The sequence below is a fragment of the Gopherus evgoodei genome, chromosome 24 (genome assembly GCF_007399415.2).
Source record: "Gopherus evgoodei ecotype Sinaloan lineage chromosome 24, rGopEvg1_v1.p, whole genome shotgun sequence".
NCBI classification, from domain to species: Eukaryota; Metazoa; Chordata; order Testudines; family Testudinidae; genus Gopherus; species Gopherus evgoodei.
This window is the reverse complement of record NC_044345.1, coordinates 9,384,112-9,403,679: the sequence shown is the minus strand read 5'-3', so window position 1 is coordinate 9,403,679 and position 19,568 is coordinate 9,384,112. Positions and strand designations below refer to the sequence as shown.

Below are 19,568 nucleotides of genomic sequence, written 5' to 3'. Positions count from 1 at the left end.
ATATGGATGAATTCAAAGTGTCCCTGAGGAATCAAGGTAGCTGTGGGAACATCCCCTCTGGGGTTAGCTAGGAATTACTCTGTCCTCTCTCTCAGTAGCTAACCAAGACTTTGTCTCTGTGGCCCTGGTGAGAATCTAGAGTACCACCATCCCCTCCAGTGGGTTTACTCCAGAATACACCGGTATAAGAAAGATCGGTGCTGAGGGATATCTGAACCCTCTCCTGCACCAGACCCAAGGATTTCTCCATTAATAACCCTATACATGAGAGCTTAGGGGGGTGCTCAGAAGGGTTGGAGTCCATAGGATCTAGGGCATTTTAAGCACCTACATCCCTTGCCTCCAAACCCACAAGAGCCTGTGGTATGTTCACAATCTCCCTGAGGGTCTGGTGCCCCATGGTACAAGAGCTCAGGGGGGGAGGGGCAGGCTCACTTGGTGTAGCCAAGGTTTATGGCGATCTTTGTGGCCTCAGCCGCTCTTCTGCCCCTCTGGCAGTAGAAGATCAAGTTATCATCCATCCGTGGCTTGTCAATGCCATATTTCATCTTAAACGTCTCAGGGTCCATCTTCAGGGCTTCCTCGACTTCTGCCACTGGGTGGGGGAAAGAGATGATCGCAATCAGCAGTGGTGGTGTATCACCCTGGGGATAGGTGTGTCACCTCTCCACTAGATGGGGATGTGACACTAGTTAGTCCAGTAGAGGATAAAAGCCTACTGCTGCTACTAGCTAATGGAGTTACTCCTTTAGCTCAAGTGGTAAAGGTCTATATCTTGATGCTGAAGTTGCGGCGCTAAACCCTGCTGATGATGATTGTGGGCGATTGCTACACTGCTCCATAAATACAGGCGAGGATGCTCTTATGTTTATGCATGTAAGTCCCGCATGCATTACAGAAGGGATACAAGACACTGCTTTTCCCACTCCTGAAATGCAGCACCCTCTGTGGTAGAGCACAGCAAATGAGCAAGACACAAACTCTGCATGTCCATTCAGGACAGGAAGTGAAGCAGAAGCCTGCATCCACTTAAAACCATCAAGGTAGTTTAAAGGAAGAAGAGACGATTCTCTGAGGTGGAGTTTGGCCAGGGTTACACCCTGTTAGGAGTGCTCGTAATAATGCAGAATTCAGGCCTGTATTTTTGCCTGAGATAGAATTTTAGGTTTGTTTGCTCATTTAATTTGATACATTTATATTCTTACTTATATGTGTAAACAAAGGACAGACACTGCATGTTGCTTCTCCCTAGCCAGATACATTTATTAGTATAACAGGAACAGATAAGAACAGTTCAAGTGTTACTGGGTATAATGAAAGTATAATATAGGAGCGCACATGTTAACACTGCCTCAATCTCTATCTTAAAAGGAAGGTCAAACAACCAGTCAGGAGGGGCAAGAGGGGATGGGGCGGTGGGGAGAAGATATAAAACACTAAAAAGGCCAAAAAAAGCACCCGTTCCTGACCATAGCGCAACCTCACTCCTCACCCCTCCCATGGGATACAAAAGAGGTGGGACAAAACCCCCAGACTCCTGATCCCCAAAACAGAACATGACCAGCAACTGTAAGGGGTGGGGCCCCACACCTGCATTTCAGGGATAATTCTGCCTGCTGAAGTGGGGAGAGAACGGAACACTGGGAAACAAGGCTCTGCAGTGTCAAAGTTACTGACATGCTGCCTTAAAACTAACCCCAACAAACATGGCATTGCCTGCACTTCAGACTTCTGCTTTCTGTCTGTGTGACAAGAACTGGGGAGGAGCTGAAGGGAAAGCCCTCTACACACCCATCTGCTTGTGCACACCTCGGGCCTTTAATGATCCAGCTTTGGTCTCATGTCACTTCCCCAGCACAGCATCCCCGGCACACTGGAGAGCAGGGAGGAAACAGCGTCCCCTGCTGAGTTACTAACTCCATTTTCTCCAGGGCTCTAGTGCTACATATCAGAAACTATGGGCCTGAGTCCTTGCAGCTGACCTGAGGCTGGCTGGCTCAGCTCTCAGGCAGGCTAAGGAGCCCAGCTGGGCTGCAGCAGAATTGCCTGACTGGCTCTTTCATTGGCTGCAAGGAGACTACAGATCTGCATTTCAATTCATCAGGAGGTCGCTGACTCCTCCATGCTTCTGCCTGCAGCTGTGATCACTCCTGTACCCACCTTGTTTCCAGCCCTGCTCGGTTCCTGACTCCAGCTTTGACCCTTGGCTGACTGATCGCTAGGCCTGACCACTCACGCTCTGGTCTACGTGCAATCGAAGCCCTGGTTGCTGGCACCCACAGCAACCTCTCACCTGGAATATTGACCGAGTTGGCGATACGGCCATTTGCCACCTCCTCTGGCAACCGCACATCGATAATCCGAGCATTCCCGCTGTTGACCAGCACTTTCATGTCCTTGTAGGAAATGACGTTTCCTTTGTGGAAAGCAAAAACCAGCAGTCACTTCTTCCACTCCCCTCGCAAGCCTCCTCCCGCATCAGCCTGGGGCAAACCCCTCTGCTCCCCTCATCACAGGGATGGTGCTGCCCCCGAGAGTCGGGGGGGGGGATCATGCACAGACTGCAGACCAGCCCTTGCAGCCCCTCTGATGGTTTAGTCTCCTCCCCTTGTGAGATGATTCCTAGCTACACTGAGGCCCTGTACACTGCACTGAGGCCCCACCAGGGACACTGCCATATAAAAGGGCCTGCGTCATATCTGTCAGAATTCTGATTTACACAATCTCTTGGGCAAAACTGGAATTAAACTTAAATTGGTCGGGTTTAAAGTAAGTATTTTGGGAATCCAGGGATTGTACAGCACTTCTCTGGGAGGATGGCCTTGACTAATACAATTTCTGGACAATATTAGAAACTTCAGGGGACATTTTGGGGCAATACATGGGAAGTGGATTTCCCAGGAAATACTTGGAGGCTGAGGGAAATGCAAAAGACCCACCTCCATCTATCCTTTAGAACAGTGATTCCCAAACTTTAACAACCTGTGAACCCTTTTCAGTAAAATGTCAAGTCTTGTGAACCCCCTCCTAAAAATGAATTATTTCCAGGGATTTTCTCCTTTACCAGAGTATAAATTATAAAAGCAGTGATCTTGGAAATATAAAATTTGTTTTTAGGACATGTTTATTACACACTATTATTTATCATTACAGTATGTTTATTACATTATGAAAACAGCAACACTCTTTCAAGATCTCACTTTCAAAGCTTGTATCACTTTGAATAAGCCTCTTATAAGACAAGGCTCCTATGTTTCATCAAGGAGTATCAGATGTGAAACAGCATGAAGGTATTGAAGAAGCCAACTCAAAGAGTTCGTCCTACACAAGCATTCAGGTCTTGAGCAGTCCAGGCAAATAACAAACGTTACAAAGCTTAAACTTGTTCTTCATAAATTTAAAAAAATAGCTGCCTATTTAATTTAAAAAAACAGCAAAATAAAAATCTGCCTTCCTTTCCATTTCTTATAAGCAGTCTTGAAATTTAAATCTGCTCAGTGGGATAGAGATGCTTGCTTTGATCTGCTTAGCTCTTGGAAGTCCAGGGGCTCCAGGCTACTGGTCCTGTGCTGCCTGGGATCCCTAGAGGCAGCTCTGTCTGCCATTAGGGAATTCCGCCACCCCAAGAACTCCCTGTAACATTTCGCGAATTAGGAACCACTGCTTTAGAAGCTGCACTTGGAGCAGAGATCATGTTGTCTGGTGGATTAACTGGATAAAGGAGGGACTCTCAGTGTTCTCTTCTGAGCAAAGAGCATGATGAACTTGACACCGCAGGGAAACCCCTGGCCAGGCTGGGAAGGGCTGCTCCTGCTAGAGCCCACATTGGAGGGGGTGATCTCTGGGAAGCTTATTAGCAGGCATTTAAGTTTAATTGTTTTTTCATATGTTCTCTCCAATGCTTTTGCCTTGAAAATTAATAGGCTCGTGTAGGAAGAATTGCAGTGCCTAATTAGCACCAGGGCTGAGCCCCGGCACCTGTGGGCTTAGCAGTTCAGAGTCCCGGCACCTCCGGGCCTGGCACATTAGTTATGAAAATAAAAAAATTGCTTGAGCAGACTTCCCCTTTGCCAGGTGGGTTTTGACCCCTCCCTGTCCTGGCCCCACCCCTTCCCACCTCTACACCACCCTCACTCCACCCCCTTCCCCCAAGTCCCCACCCCACCTTTTCTCCACCTCCTCCCCTGAGCACCTCCCATCCCCGCTCCTCCCACTGCCTCCTGGAAACTCCAAAGCACCGCCAAACAGCTGTTAGGCAGCGGGATGCGCTGGGAGGTAGGTGGAGGAGCAGGGACACAGCGCACTCAGGGGAGGAGGCAGCGAGGACAGCTTGGCTGCCGGTGGGTGCTAACCACCCGCTAGTTTTTCCACCATGGATGCTCCAGTCCCAGAGCACCCACAGAATCAGCATCTATGAGCCCCAGCACCTCTTTCATTACCAATTAAGCACTGAAGAACCGTGCGGTAACTTATAATTGTAGCAATTCCACTGTTATTAGTCTACGAGGAGAAAGCCAGCAGGCCTGCTTCGACAGACTAACAACACAGGGAAGGCAGGGAGCTGCAGCAGCCTGGAGAGACCCCAGCCAGCAAGAAGAGAGACTCATGTCTCCACCCAAGAGATGATAACCGGGGGAGTTGCAAATCAGAGCAGGTGCCCTTGCTGGGCCAGTGAGGTGCAGGTGCCCTGACCTGTGACAAAAGTCAGGCTTTAGTAGGAATCACTCGTGGGCAAAATCTGGCCCCTACAAGGCAACGGCTGAGCCGGGTTGTTCCTTTAACCATTGATTTTCCAGACACAGGATTCATTTGCTCCTGACACGCTGGAGCAGGGTTCAGGCTGTGCAAGTCACCAGAGGGCTGGGGGGTGCACCAAATTCTGCTCTTGTTCACACCCCGTAAAGTTGGGTGCAACCCTCTGACTGCTGCGGGCTGTTATCGAAGGGGAGTGGGGGAGAGAGAGAGTGCGCTGGATACAGAGCATGGAGGAATTTTCCCCACAGCTGGCCATGGGCCTGTAGACACGGCCTCATCCAGCACTGAGGGTTATTCCAGGGAGATCTCCCAGCATTGCTCCAGCACCTGTGGCTTTGTCTAGACGAGGGGAAAAGGTTTAAAAAAGGCACGGGGGTAGCTCAGCCCATTTGAAACCCCACCCAGTGTGGATGCAGCTTACCACCTCCATAGTCACATCATCAGCAGGTTGTGCTGTAGTGCAGACCTTGTCTAGCCAAGGGGCTTTGTCTACATGCACAAGTTGTCTCAGTTTAACGATGTCAGTACAGGAAAGGGAATAAGTCACCCCAGTATGAGGCACCCTCACACCAGTATAACTGCAGTCACATCTGTAAAAATAAAAATTACACCCCCACTCCCGCACTGCCTCACAGCAGTTATACCAGGACAGACACTGTGTAGATAATAGGGAAAACTTTTCCCTGAGTTTAACCCAACTGAAAACCCCATTTAGCACCAATGTAGACACAGTCTAAAGACTTCAGCTCAGTTTGAATATGTTGAGTTACAGCCTCAGCTTTCACCCAACCAGTTCAGCATCTAAGGTCACGGGAGGGGCTGAGCGCAAATGGAAGGGGGCAGCTCCAGGGAATAGGGGCTAACAGCATGGTAGCTTTTCAGATGAGGGGACGGTTGGAATGCTTGTCACCAGAGCTGGGCCCAGCAAACACCTATCCCCAACCTCAGTCACTTCCAATCCCAGGGTGCACTAGGCTAGGGCAGGTGCCTCCTCTCGGTCTGTCTGTACCGAGGCCCAGCTCCGGAGATCATGTCGGAGACTGGACATGCCAAGAACCACTTGTCGGCTCTCAGGAGACTCCGTTCTCCGTGAAGGTTGCTCTTTTAGCAGGGCCGCACACTGGGCTTCTGGTTCCAGGCTCTCCCCAGCCCTTGCAGCAAAGCACATGCCTGTTTTCCCATCAAGATGCTTGGGCACTGTCCAACCTTTGATCTATCTCAGCCAGTACAGGGAGTAGCTGCAGGAGACCAGGGAAGGGCCAGTGACAGCACTGGCTATTGTAAGCTTGCAAGTGACTTCCGAAGAGCCCAGTGCGGACGTGCGCACGCAACCACCCACCCACATGCAGACTCTGCAAGTCCCAATTTCCTTACTGGCTTCCAAGTGGATGGCTTCAGATTTCTGAGTGGTCCCAACATTGTTCTGAGCCTCGCAAAAATAATCCCGCATGTCAAAGCTGGTTACGGGCTCATTCATCTGGAGTGGGAAAGAAGGCATGAGGGAGGCATAGACAGAGGAATGGACAGAGGTGTAAACTCCCCACGAGTCAAGCAGCCCTTTGCCCCGTGCATACCAGCACTCCTGTCTTGGTGTTGATTGCGTAGCAGGAGTTCCTGAATTTCTTGTTGACATTGGGGTTGGAGGTCATAAGGACGTTGTCCCTGTAGTATTGGCAGGTAGGAGGTGGAGAGCCATCTGTTTCTGTGCATGTCAGCACAAGGCAAAGAGGCACATGTTACAGATGACCTTTGAACCCACCGCTGTGACCCCGTGCCCCAAACACACCCAAGACGCAGTCATTTGCATTTGTTAAGTTGAGTTTAGTCTAATCCAGTCAGTCATGGGTTAATAGAGGACTGGCTAAGTGACATGAAGGCAAACAAATGTCCAGCTCATTTTAAGGGAAGTAAATGGTAAGCAGCATCCATGTCTAGCTTGATAGTCGGTTAACTCGTGAACTAAGTCAGTGGCCGGGCCCTCTTCCACTGGCAGGGCTTTCTTGGCACTGCTCCAGGGCTGATCAGTGAAGTTCCAGAGCTCAGGCCAATGTAACTGTCATTCCCTGATAATACACCTTTAATTGCGATGGGAAAGGAGTGAAAAGCCATTCCTTCCTGACCCACGCAGAGATTCTGTGCTGCCCTGAAGCTTGATTATACTCATGTCAGCACAACTACAAACAGTAGTGGATTTTTCTTTAAAATCCAGCCACATTACTGTCTTGATCTCCTGAGACACATTCCACAGACAACAGCAGTTCCTTGTGTGAGTTCTGAACTAGTTGCACTTTAATTCAATAGCGGATTAATGGCACTCACTGGGCTGGATCTTTCATTGTCCTGCTCCCTGGGTAGCCATTTACACCACTGCAAAATGGGTGTGGGATGCAACTAAACCAGAGCAGCTCTCGGGGTTCTGGTGCAAACGACTGTACGAAGAGCAAGGAGACAGAATCAGGTGCCCAGCATTCAACATAAATGGTAAGTGCACATGGGGAGAAATGTCACTGACCAGAAATTAAGGCTTTGACTACGAGCCCTGCCGCTAGCAGTAGCCACCCTGCTGACAGGTGAAAGGTGCGATGTTGGCTGTGTAAGTGAAGCCAGTGTCCATCCCGCTTTGACAGAGCAACTTGTGAAAACAAAATGTTTGATCAAAACTGCTGCAATACTGAAGGAAGGAAACAGCTTGGTCCAACACTGGGCTCCCATTCGGTAACTGATTTTGCAGCACTGGTAAAAGGTGCTAGACTGACAGCATTTGTGAGTGAGGCTCTGGGTACAGTCACAGAGCAGGCACTGTAAAAGTAGTGCAATCTTCCCCCTAATCTTTTGCCAGGGATCTCAGCTCAGCCATGAAGGGACCATTTCTGGGGTGAGGACTGGTCAGTCTCCATTGGGCTCTACAGACAATACACCCATGGTTCAGATTGGTGCTGACAGTGAGTCTTCAAGATGTGAAGTGGACTGACAGCACATCTCTATGAAGGGGATCTCTGCTTAAATGCCATTAGCACGTAATGCAAGAGGAAGCACGGACTTGCCCACGTCAGCATGGGGAACAGTTACAGTGTCAACTTCCTGAGTGCGTGTTACAGAAATAACAGTGCCCTCGTGTAGCTAGGATTGTTTCTTCATTGCCACAATGGGCTACACATTGACCTGTGCGAGGCATTCCTCAAGAACCAGTTGTGTTAAATGGTTCTGAAGATGTGGAGCCAACAGAACTGGAGTCTTTTGAAACCATTGGATAATCTGGGCACTAGGCTTTCCCCAGGGCATCCCTTCAAACCTGGCTAGCCTGATTTGATTACAGGATACTTGCCACTGCCCAAAGCAGCCTTATTCCATGGCTCTATTCCAGCAGGACTGACGCTGCTCTCAGGAAGGCCCTAAAGCTCCACTCATGCACCGCTCTGGCCCTGCAGGTCCATTGCCAAGGGACATACAGGAGAGTTTCAGATAATCAGGTTTAGACAATTGAGGCTTCCCTAGAGTTTAAGTCCAATGTGGAAAGAGTTGTTTCAGGGACCTCAGGCTAGTCTGCGATCCACTGATGATGCCATTGTGTGCGGAGAGCAACATTGTTTAAATAAGCCATTGGGCTCTTAGTAGGGAAAAATAAAACCCACCTGGTGGCAGAAGTCAGTGGTGAGGCTCCCTGGTCTGTGCCACATGGGTTACAAGTTCATAGTGCTCCCTTCCAATCTTCAACTCTATGAAAACACACTCCTTGCCCACAGTTGGCAACATGCCCCCAGGGGCCCCCTCTCCAAGACTAGAAACCATGGCACTTTAGCCATGGCAACTGGTCCCAAGCTGTAATTACAGAATGACATTAGTACCTTGGACGATGAGGTCAACTTCTGACTTTCTTAGTTGGCCACTGCCCCCGCTCCTGGTCCAGAGGACCTCGCAGATGTACTTCCCCGTGTCCTTCCGAGTCACCGAAGTGAAATGAATCCCCGTAGGTGTGAACTCAGCACGGTCTTTGTAGGGGTCTGCAGAGAAAGGGGAGACAGTGAGAGGCTGAGAGCACTCAGAGGTGGAGAAATACAAGGGAGAGTCAGAACAGGCTGCTGGTGTGCAGAAGGGGAGGAAGGGCAGCCCCAAGAACCAGCCTCAAAGCAGAGAGCAGGGTAAGAAAAGCTGATTAAGTTCAGTTCAAATACAACAAGAGGTCTCCCCGTTGCAGAAAAGCTACATGCCTAGCCAACCCAGCCAAATCACAGCTGGCTGGGGGCTGAAGGGATTTGTTGCAGGGTTTAAGGGATGGGTTCTGTTATGCTATGTTATTGGCAGATATGAACTAGTTAGTGAGGAGGTTATTCCACCCCATTTCTTTCCTCATAGCTCTTCCCACGAGTGCTCGGTGCTTTTTAAGAAATTAGTTAGCAGTGGTAAAGCTGATTGCAGGCAAAGCAATCTACAAACGCCATGTGTGGTTACACCAGTCACATTAAAAGATTGTTCTCAAACTGTTCAGCTGACATGGCTGAGCGACAAAGGGGACTGCAGAAGGTGAGGAAGCTGTCGCTCGGACAGAGGACACTAAATGGCTGGTTGGTTCTCGCCTGTCTTTGTAACACCACAGCTCAGCCATGGTAGCATCAGTGCAGGCTGGGATTCCTGAAACACCTACCCCATAGGGTCCAGCTCTGTTACTAGGAGAAGGCGCTTCTGGCTAATTTCCAGATGTGAAGCACTGCATTGTGGGAAAGTAGCTGAATTGGGGTAACTGCTGCCTATGCCTGTGGCTTCCTGCCCATCCTGGGAAGTTACAGACTGAACCGGTTCAGAAGGACTAAAAGACCTCACTTCGGATGAGGGAGGATAAAATCAATGATTTTTAAAAAATTTTTAATTTAAATTGGATACAGGTTTGTTTTTTAAAATAGTTCTATTTAAAAATAAATTTCAAATTACAACCGGTATTAAGGCCAAATTTACTATAGTCTATTAAAATCATTTAAATTAAATTTTTTAAAAATGAACAGTATGTTCACTACAGAAGTTTTAAAGAAAGTCAGATCACTGAACTGGTGGACGTCACTGGCTCACGTCTTGCAAAGCTGGGCCCGGCGTCCTGCTCCAGACATTGTGACCTGGTGCATGGGGTTGTAGCATCACTCATGTTTGGCCCCTCGGTTAGACAAGGCAAAACGTGAGTGGTACAGCTACCCCATGCACCAGGTCACAACACCCAGAGCAAGGAGGCAGAAGGGTGCAGGGCGGGCTCACTCAAACATATTTCCCCCCTTCCCCTCCACTCACTGGGAAGTCCCATTCACATCGGGCTGGGAAACAATGTATTTCTGTTTTTGCACCCTTGGTTTCATGATATCTGTGGGTGCAAGTGAACCCATCAACCCATGTTAAAGCCACCACAAATGCAAAACAAGATAAAAATCAATAATTCAAAGCGCTCTGATTTAAAGCAATCTACTCTGCCTCAGATGCTGCAACTAGCTGGGATAACCTGTGCTTAACCAACACCTGGCCCAGAGATCGTAAAAGGGCCCTCAGACATTCTGTACAATGGACTCACGTACCTGTGAATTTCCCATCATAATAGACCAGCGCTATTGAAGAGCCCTTTTCAAATTTCCACTCGATCCTGGCTGTTCCGCTTTGCGATGCGTATGCAGCACAGGGTATTTCAATTTCTGGAAAGAAACAGCAATAAGTCAGCATTTGCACTGCACCCCAAATGTAATGTCATGTAATAAGTTCCTAATTGCGAACACTTGGAAGAGCTAAGCCACAAACATATCTGTTTTAAAATGGACTGGGAGCCAGATTTTCATTTATACCCCGGACCAATTACACCATAGCATGAAGGGATCATCCTTCCTGAATCCCAAGGGTTGGAATAAATGCCTAACAGCGAAAAGCTTAAAGAGCTATTTAGTTCATTGAAAAGAAGATGGCGAGGTAACATAATTATGGCGTACAAGTACGTTCTCGGGGGGAAAATACCAGATACTAAAGGGCTCTTGGGTACAGAAAGGCAGAAGAACCACCAATGGCAGGAAAAAGCCAGACCTGCTCACAATACTTTATTGTTTTTTAAAAGAGTGATTAACCATTGGAACCATCCAGGGAAGCGATGGATTCCTCAACTCTTGATGCCTTCACATCCGGCCTGGCTGCCTTGCTGCAAGAGATGCTTTAGCCAAAAAAGTGATTGGGCTCAATATAAGGGTACGTGGATGAAATTCTCTGGTCTGTGTGATGCAGGAGGTCAGAACAGATGATCTAATGGTCCCTTCTGGCCTTAAATTAGAGTGAATAAATGAAGACTTGGCACACGATGTCTGAAAGGTTGCCAACTCCTGCTATAGCTATTGATTCAGAGATCAAAAGGGGATATTAATATTTAGATGAGTCTTGGGAGAAATAATATCACTGTCAATATGTCACTTTAAAGTTTGTGATAGACTGCATAATGGATACACTGCCTTATGTAAATCTGTGTAGCTAATTACCTGGAATGCTTAGGAAATAGGTCCACTTCAAAGTATCCGTGATTGCCTATTGCTCACCTAAGGACTCCGAACTGTAAAAAGATGCCTTGGGTCCCAATCCCTTTTTATCTCAGATCTGCTTGATGCTTCATGCAGGGGAAGCTTAAGCTCGAGACTGAGACCCCAGTCCTGAGTGGACCACCCAGAATGTAAACACTGGACTATAACCTTAGAATTTGTGCATAAAGAACTTTTTGCAACTACAAAGCTCACTATCTCTGCTATGAATCTGAATTTCAAGAATTGTACTCATGACTGTATGTAAACCAATACTCTCTCTTTTCTTTTTTAATAGATGTTTGGTTAATAAGAATTGGCTGTAAGCATGTATTTGGGTAAGATCTGAAATATTCATTAACCTGGGAGGTAATGTGTCCAATCCTTTGGGATTGGTAGAACTTATTTATATGATGAATAAGATTTTCAGTAATCCTCACCATATTTGACTTGCGTCTCTGGGTGGAGGCCTAAGGCTGGTTTGCTTTAAGGGAATGATGTTGTTGGCTTCTAGGTAACCAGTGAGGTGTTAGAGAAACTGTTTTGTGCTGGTTTGGTAAATCTACATATTGGAATATCCACCAGCTTTGGGGGTTGGCTGTCCCATTCTCTGCAGTTCACCCTGAGTGACCTCAGTTGGCTCCCCTGGGACTCCGGTCATAGGGTCTCACTCCAAAGGAAGAAGGGGGGAGAAATCTCTACTCAATTTGAACAAGGAGGAGTACATGGGTTAGGTGAGGAGGAGTATCTCTTCGAACAGCAATGCCGTCAGGTCATGTGCCATTGGGGCCAGCTCCATTAGTCTGTTCAGTACAGGGAACATGTCTGGAGGTGATCCAGATTACTCCAGGGCAGACACCTGTGCCAAGACTGGTGCTGGGTCCCTCATTCCCTGTGCCATTCACAGCCTAGAGAGAGAATTCAGAGGCTCTGTCCTTTGAACAGATGTTTTGTTTCCTCCTTCCGGGACCTTCCTTCACATTTGGTGCTACATATGGGCTCTGTCCAGTCCCACGAGTGTGTCTCATCTTTATACACGAGCAGGGATGCCAGCTTTACTGCCTGGGAAGCCTGCGCCAGAGTGACCGATGCGGACACCAGGGTCGTCTGTGCCAACAGCATCAGTACCGCGGCTTTCAGTGCAGAGGCCTTCGCCAATATTGAAGTGGTTGGCATCAAAGTCACTTGTGCCAGCTCTGCCAATATTCTCTTCACCTTTTGTCCACGCTCAATATCAGAGCATGACCTACGCTCAAGAGAGCGCTAGCAGATACCGGCTTAACTAGCCTGACACACTGGTAATGGCTGTCACTTCTGTGTCTCAAGTGACCCATGTGGACTGCTCCAGCATATGCAGCCTGAGCAGAGTGTCCCTGGATTTGCAGGTCCTGGATGAAAAGGATTTGCTCACAGAGCACCGATCCAGGAGATGGCTCTCCCACAGGCAGAAGCTGCCTTGACTGTCTATCCTTGACAAGCATGAATCAATCACAAGATAGGCAGATTTTGAAGTCTGCCTTGAGATGTGGCAGCTTGCATAAGGGGAAGGGGATCCTCACTTCAACTGTCCACATGAAAGGAGTGCGAAGATAAAGATTTTTTCACAAATCTGATTAAAAAATAACGTGTTCAGTTACGGGGAACAGTCAGATGCTCGCTCGGTCCTGTCTTGCCGCCATGAGCATCAAAGGGAAGTAAGGAAGGATCCCATCTGCTCTGCCTTCTATGCCCTCAACCAGGAGCACAAAGAGGCCAGGAAGGAGAAGGGAGAAGATAAGCGGCTCCAACAAGCTCCGCTATTCAAAATAAACCGACCTCATGCCCACAAGACGCACGTGCAGCTGCAGTGGAATCCACACAGACATCAGGTCGAAGAAGAGCTGACCTTACATCACCTTAGGAAGAAGTGGTCATGACTAGATCACATTCAATACGTGCAAAACAGAATCTAAACCAGTAATACATATATACACACATAGCTGGTGCTTTTCAAGGGCCCATTTCACAAAGCTGAAAACTGAATCAAACCAGCTGGCAGGAACCAACCCCCTGTCTTTGCAGTTTGTGAACTGAGTTACCAGTGCTCCTAAAGATCACTGCACTGACTTCTGCTGGGAGGAAGCAGGGCCACAGCAGCAGTTTGTCAGGGGGAGAGCTTGAGCACAGACACTACAGCGAGGGAGGGATTCTCGTGACACCGTAGTTAACCCACCTCCCTGAGACGCAGTTGCTAGGTCAACAGAATAATTCTTCATTCACCTAGTGCTCTCTACACCAGGGCTTAGGTTGGCATAGCTGTCTCTCAGGGGGGTGGATTTCATACCCCTGAGAGATGTTGCTATGCCGATGTGTAAGTTTTCAGTGTAGACCAGCCCTCAGCCAGAGATCATCCCACAGCTGGGAAAGACCAGTGGGTGAAACTACACCTTGACTGCACAGGGCAACAATCAACAACTACTCCATCACTGGCAATTTTAAAATCAATTATTTTTTTCAGAAAATCTGCTCTAGTTCAAACAGGAATGAATTCAGGGAAGACCTATGGCCTGTGTTATCAAGGAGATCTGACTAGATCACAGTGGCCCTTCCGGCCTTTGAATATATAATTTAGCACTCTGCACTTACGGTCATTCTCAGGCACTTGAATGGTTTGTGTGTTCAACAACTGGGCTGATATCAAGGACCCTATGGGAAGGAAAAAAAAAAATATATGATTAGGATAGATGTTTGTTTACAAACCACAGAACCCAAGTGATCCCAGAGCCAGCAGAACAGCCAAGCTCAACCCCACAGAGATGCGGCTCTCCTATGAAGGATCAACACCTTAAGAACATTCTTTTCTACCTCATTTTCTTGGAGAACTCATAGCCTTACAGAAGACGCCAAGGGTCTGCACCCCATTATGGGAAAGGGGTTCTATTCAGACGGCTTCAAGCTTTGCTTTCTGGTTGGTTTTTGTTAAGACAAAGTTAAATGTTTGTATTCGGTAAGGCCTTACGGCCCTGAACAAGGATCACTAGGATCACTAGGTTACACACTGCACGTGCACAGAATAGTCCCTGCCCCAAAGCACTTACAATCTAAAGACAAATACAGATTTCTTCCCCGCTTCCTCTTTAAACAATTGCCCCCCTCAACACCTCCCCAGTCTCAGCAGCACTCCTCCTCCCCACGCAAAACCACTCAGCTTATGTCTGATCAACCGAGAAAGAGCCCAAACTGACTGAAGTGTGCACAGGCTGGTTCCCTCTTCCCTAGACAGCTTTGCACTTCGCCATCATACCAGTCATTTTTCTTTATGCAATCACAGTTTCTAGCACTGTTACAGAACTTTTATAGCACCTATTGCCCTTGACATGAGTGCAATCTTAGATCTATAAATACAGCGTGATTGCCACTGGGGCTGGAAGCCACAATGCCCTAGTCTTGCCAGGACCACCACCAAACACACAGACAATTTTATATTACACTCTGAGAACCCTGAGGTTATGGCGCTGATGAACAGCAAGTTCCATATGGGATGGGGACCTCCACTGGGAAAACTCTGTGCTGGCTGTAGGCCAGAATACAAAAGCAATCGCACATGGCTATGATGGACTATGACAGGGGAATCTTTCCGGGAGCTGGGTCCCCGACAATTCAGAGGTTTAAAGATTCTCACCAATACCCTGAATTGTACCTGTGCCCCAAAAGGAAGCTGGTGCACTGCTCTGAACCTAGTTCTGGGCAGCAGCATGTTCCCCAACTGGAGTTTTGGGTGAAATCCAAGAGCAGTCCTACAATGAGCTCCTTCCAGCCCTGCAGCCTGAAGAGGCCAAGGGCACAGATGCAATAAATTGACCCTCAAGCGCTCTCCCATCAACTCCTGTACTCCACTGGCATGAGAGGCACATGCAGAGTTGACAGGGGAGTGGCAGCAGTCGACTCACCGCAGTGAAGACACCACGGTGAGTAGATCTAAGTATGTCGACTTCAGCTACGTTATTCCTAGCAGAACTGCTGGCACTTCCTGTTGCTCCGCATCATGAACAGGTCTATGTGGGGAGAGCCCCACCCCTGGAAAAATAGAGTATACGTCCAGTCTGAGGGACCATTCGTGACTGTGAAACCAGTGGCTGAGGCGGCTGGCTAGCTCGTTTTGTGCTCCTGGAAGGTGCGATGCCTCTAGGTGTATCGAATAGGTGATGCAAAACTCCCACAGTTCGAGGGCTTCCTGGCATAGGGGAGAGGAGCAAGCACCACCCTGTTTGTTTCTACAGAAACATCGCTGCAGTGTTGTCCGTCAGCACCAACACACATGCGCCCTGCAGGTGGGCCTAAGAATGCTTGGCATGCCAGACGAACCACCTTCAGCTCCCTTACATTGATATGCAGCAATAATTCTGTGTGGGACCATAGGCCTTGGGTTCTGATATTGCCCAGGTGCACTCCTCAACCGAGCGCTGAGGCGTCCATGACTAGGGATAGCGTAGGACAGGGTTTGGCAAAGGGTACTCCCGCACAAACATGTGGTTGCAGCCACGAGTGGAGAGATTTGAGGATGTGAGGGGGGAGGGTAACTATAGTGTCCAGCGGGTCCCTGCCCGGCCTGTGCACCAGCGCCAACCATGCCTGGAGGGGCCAAAGGCGAAACCTGGAGTGCAGGACCACGTATGTGCAGGCTGCTATATGCCCCAATAGTTTCATGCAATTTCTGGCCGTGGTTGTGGGAAACCGGTGAAGGTTTTCGATGATGTTCGTGAGTGCTTGGAAGCGCAGCTCCGGCAGAAACGCCCTTACCTGCATGGAGTCCAAGAGAGCCCCTATGAATTCTACTCTCTGAGTTGGTGCCAGTGTGGATTTGGGCACATTCAATATGAGGCCCAGCCTGTGGAATGTGGCCTGGGGCAGGGACACATGCTCTGCAGCCTGTGCCTGGGACTCTGCCTTGATGTACCAGTTGTCTAGGTACGGAATATTTGCACCCGACATTTGCAGAGGAGAGCAGCCATGACTGCCATACACTTGGGGAATACCCAGGGGGCCACCAAGAGCCCGAACAGGAGCACTCTGAACTGCTAGCACTGGCCACTGAACATGAATCTCAGGAATCGTCTGTGGGCCGAGATAGATATATGGAAGTACGCATCTTTCAAGTTGAGGGCAGCATACCAGTCCCCCAGATCCAGGAAAGGAATGAAGGTGGCCAGAGAGATCATGTGAAACTTCATCTTCCTTATGAATGTGTTGAGATCTCACAGGTCCAGGATAGATCAGAGCCCATCCTTGGCCTTGGGGGGCGGGGGGGGGGGGGAAGATGAGGAAATAGAGGGAGTACAACCCCTTGCCCCTGAACTCCTGAGGAACCTCCTCTATTGCCCCTAGAGTGAGGAGCAATTGCATCTCCTGCAAGAGGAGTGCTCGTGAGAAGGGTTCCTGAAAAGGGACAGAGATGGGGGATAGGAGGGATCAGAGTGCTGAGGACCCCAATGATCTGATGTGATCTGTGACCAAGCACGGTAGAAGCGGGAGAGTCGATTCACAAAGGGGGGGGAGGGGTGGTAAGGATCAGAGAGACTGAAACTGATGTTCCGTCCTTAGGCGCATCTTCAAAAGTTTAGCTTCAGGCCAGGGGGCTGTTTGGCCAAACCCTGGGCTTAGCCTGAGGAGGACTGTGGCGCGCGCCTATTATTTCTGCCCCGTCTCCTTGACGAGTCTCATCTACGAGGCCCAGAGTAGACGCGGGAGCGAGGCTGAGGCTTAAAAGGCTTTCTTTGAGGTGCAGGGCTGTGAATCCCCAAAGACTTCAAAGTTGCACGCGAGTCCTAAAGGCTGTGCAGACAAGAACCCATATTTTGGGCGAAGAGGTCTGCACAGTCAAAGGGGAGGTTCTGTATTGTGTTCTGGACCCCAAGTGGTATCCCTGAGACCTGGAGCCATGCACTGCGATGATGGTGGCGATGGTCAGAGCTGCCAAGTCCACTGCGTCTAACGCGGCCTAGAGGGAGGTTCTGGAGACAACCCTGCCCTCCTCAAGGAGTGCGCTAAACTCCTTGCGTGAGTCAGACAGGAGTAACACCTGGAATTTTGCCAACAAACTCCAGGAGTTGAAAGCATAGCGGCTGAGTACCACTTGCTGGTTGGCCACTCGAAGCTGGATCCCCGCAGTCAACTAGACTTTCCAGCCAAAAAGGTCCAGCTTCATAGTGTCCCATGACTTAGGCACAGGATCCGGCTGTCCTTGCCACTCTTTGTGGTTTGCCGCATCGACCACTAGGGTCCCCGGCTGGGGTGGCTGAAAAGGTGTTCATACCTTTTCTGCAGCACAAAATATTGTCTTCCCACCCCTTTAGCGATGGGTGGTAGAGAGGCCAGAGTCAGTCAAAGCACCTTTGTGCCATCATTCTTATGAGGGGCAAGGCCACCCTAGAAGGACCCTCAGGGGCAAGGATGTCCACCATTGGGTCAGACTCCCTCTGTGACCTCCTCTGCCTGGAGATTAAGGTTTAGGGCCATCCTCCTAAGGAGGTCCTGGTGACCTTTGGTGTCCATCACTGGTAAGGTGGTGGTGGTGCCCGCCCCTGCCTTGTCGGGCGAGGAGGCGGCAGCAGCCCGTAGGGACAGGGTCTTCCTGCCTTTCTGGCTCTTTGGAGATTGGGTCAGGTACCTCAAGAGCCTCCCGTGACTGGAGATGGCTCTAGTGTAACTGATGGCGCTGGATCAGGTGCTGCACCTGAGCATGACAGTCCAGGGTCTCTGTCTCATATGGGGTCCTCAGGAGCCCTGGGGGTGTAGCAAGCCAGCAACATTGCTGCGTGGGGGGGGGGCACCGGGTGCAGATGCCACTGATGCCGGCCTGGAGTCCTGACCCTGATGGTAGGCCCAAGGGGTCCAAAAGGGCCACTGGACTAGGCCCTGCCACTGGGGTGGCCAGGTGACCGCTGGTGCCAACAATTCCACTGGTCTGCGTTGCCGTGACCAGGAGCAGTAGTGGCTACGTCAAGAGACAGAAGACTTGGCATCTGACTCAGATGAGGAGCCTGTGCCTGACCACAGCAGACGGGGAGGCACAGAGCCAGACGGTGCTGGGGAGCGGTACCAGGTAGATGATGAGCGTTGCCATGACATCATAGGCTTGCCACGATGACGAACCAGAGGCAGTGCCGCCATCGGTGCCAGAGCCACATCAGTGCCGGGCTAGACAGTTTAGCCAGTGCCGCCGCTGGTGCCTGGGCTTGCAAGGCCGGAGACTGTGCTGTCATGGCAATGAGGTCTCGTGCTGCAGGGTAGGTGTCCGGCATGGAGGGATGGTCAATCTCTTCCTCCAAATCCTCCTGAGTCAACGAGTCCATCAGCACCGGACTCGACAGGCCTCTTGTTGGGGCCAGAGTCAACGGTGCCAGGTCTTGAGGCCCAGACCATGGGTGTCCCGCTGGAGGATGCACCACACTGGAGTTCCCTGGAGGCTTCTTGACAGGGGAATGATCCCTGTCCGCCTTCTTATGCGGCACCGGCGACTGTGAGCAGTGGCCTTATGGGTTGGGGAGCAGCGCCAGTGCTCCTTGGAAGAGTCCTTGCTCGGTGCTGGGACATCCTGCACTGGGGCGCTGCGCACCAATGATGCTGGTGCTGCTTCTGTTGCCAGCTACGGGCAGAGGGCCAACTTTGTCAAGAGGAGCTTCAAAAGCGCTCTCTTAGTCCTGGGACTGAAGCTCCTACAAATTCAGCACTTATCTGTCTGATGGCCTTCTCCTAAATGCTTGAGGCAGGCAGCGTGCAGATTGCCTGTGAGCATAGGTTTCGCATACCTCTCACATGCCTTAAATCCCTGTGACCGGGGCATGCCCTGGTGCCTGGGGAAACCCCCCTGAAGTAAGTCCAACTAAACTACAAACTATATACAAGTAAGAAAGGGAACCACTAGGTAGGCACTTGCGAATGCAAGAGACTGAGCTGCTCCAACAACGTCACTGGCAGTAAGAAGGAATTGAGCAGGCAGCGGGTCGGCAGAGAACTATATACACTGCCATAAAGGTGCCACTCCAGGGGTCTCCACAGCCGACCCGACGGGTATCGCTAGGGAAAATACCTTCTGATGATTGTGCATGCGGCACGTGCACCTATTGGAATGCACATGAGCAATCACTCGAAGAAGAACTCTTAGTTCCTTTCTCATGCTGCTTTGCCAGGTGTTCCGGCTCCCCAGAGGTGTGGCAGATGTTTAATGGTACCTGCTGCCCCATTTCTCTGAGGGGTTGTTTCCTCCAGATGCCTACGACTGGTAGGCAAGTTACGACCCCCCACCTGCAT

At 49.8% G+C, this 19,568-nt stretch overlaps 1 protein-coding gene across 3 annotated transcripts in view; it reads right to left on the bottom strand.

The window, feature by feature from the left end:
• Positions 1-19,568, bottom strand: part of LOC115639253 (junctional adhesion molecule A-like) — a 103,247-nt gene that overhangs the window by 69,852 nt on the left and 13,827 nt on the right. Inside the window, exons 2-8 of one of the 3 annotated variants that reach the window (XM_030541730.1) lie at positions 13,905-13,964; positions 10,308-10,421; positions 8,601-8,756; positions 6,330-6,457; positions 6,130-6,232; positions 2,294-2,416; positions 436-595 (exon numbers count right to left, since the gene is read on the bottom strand). The exons of 1 other annotated variant lie outside the window; for it this stretch is intronic. In XM_030541730.1, coding sequence (XP_030397590.1) covers positions 436-595; positions 2,294-2,416; positions 6,130-6,232; positions 6,330-6,457; positions 8,601-8,756; positions 10,308-10,421; positions 13,905-13,964 — 844 coding nt within the window. The remainder of the gene's footprint in view (positions 1-435; positions 596-2,293; positions 2,417-6,129; positions 6,233-6,329; positions 6,458-8,600; positions 8,757-10,307; positions 10,422-13,904; positions 13,965-19,568) is intronic. One more of the 3 variants, XM_030541736.1, reaches the window with a different exon arrangement.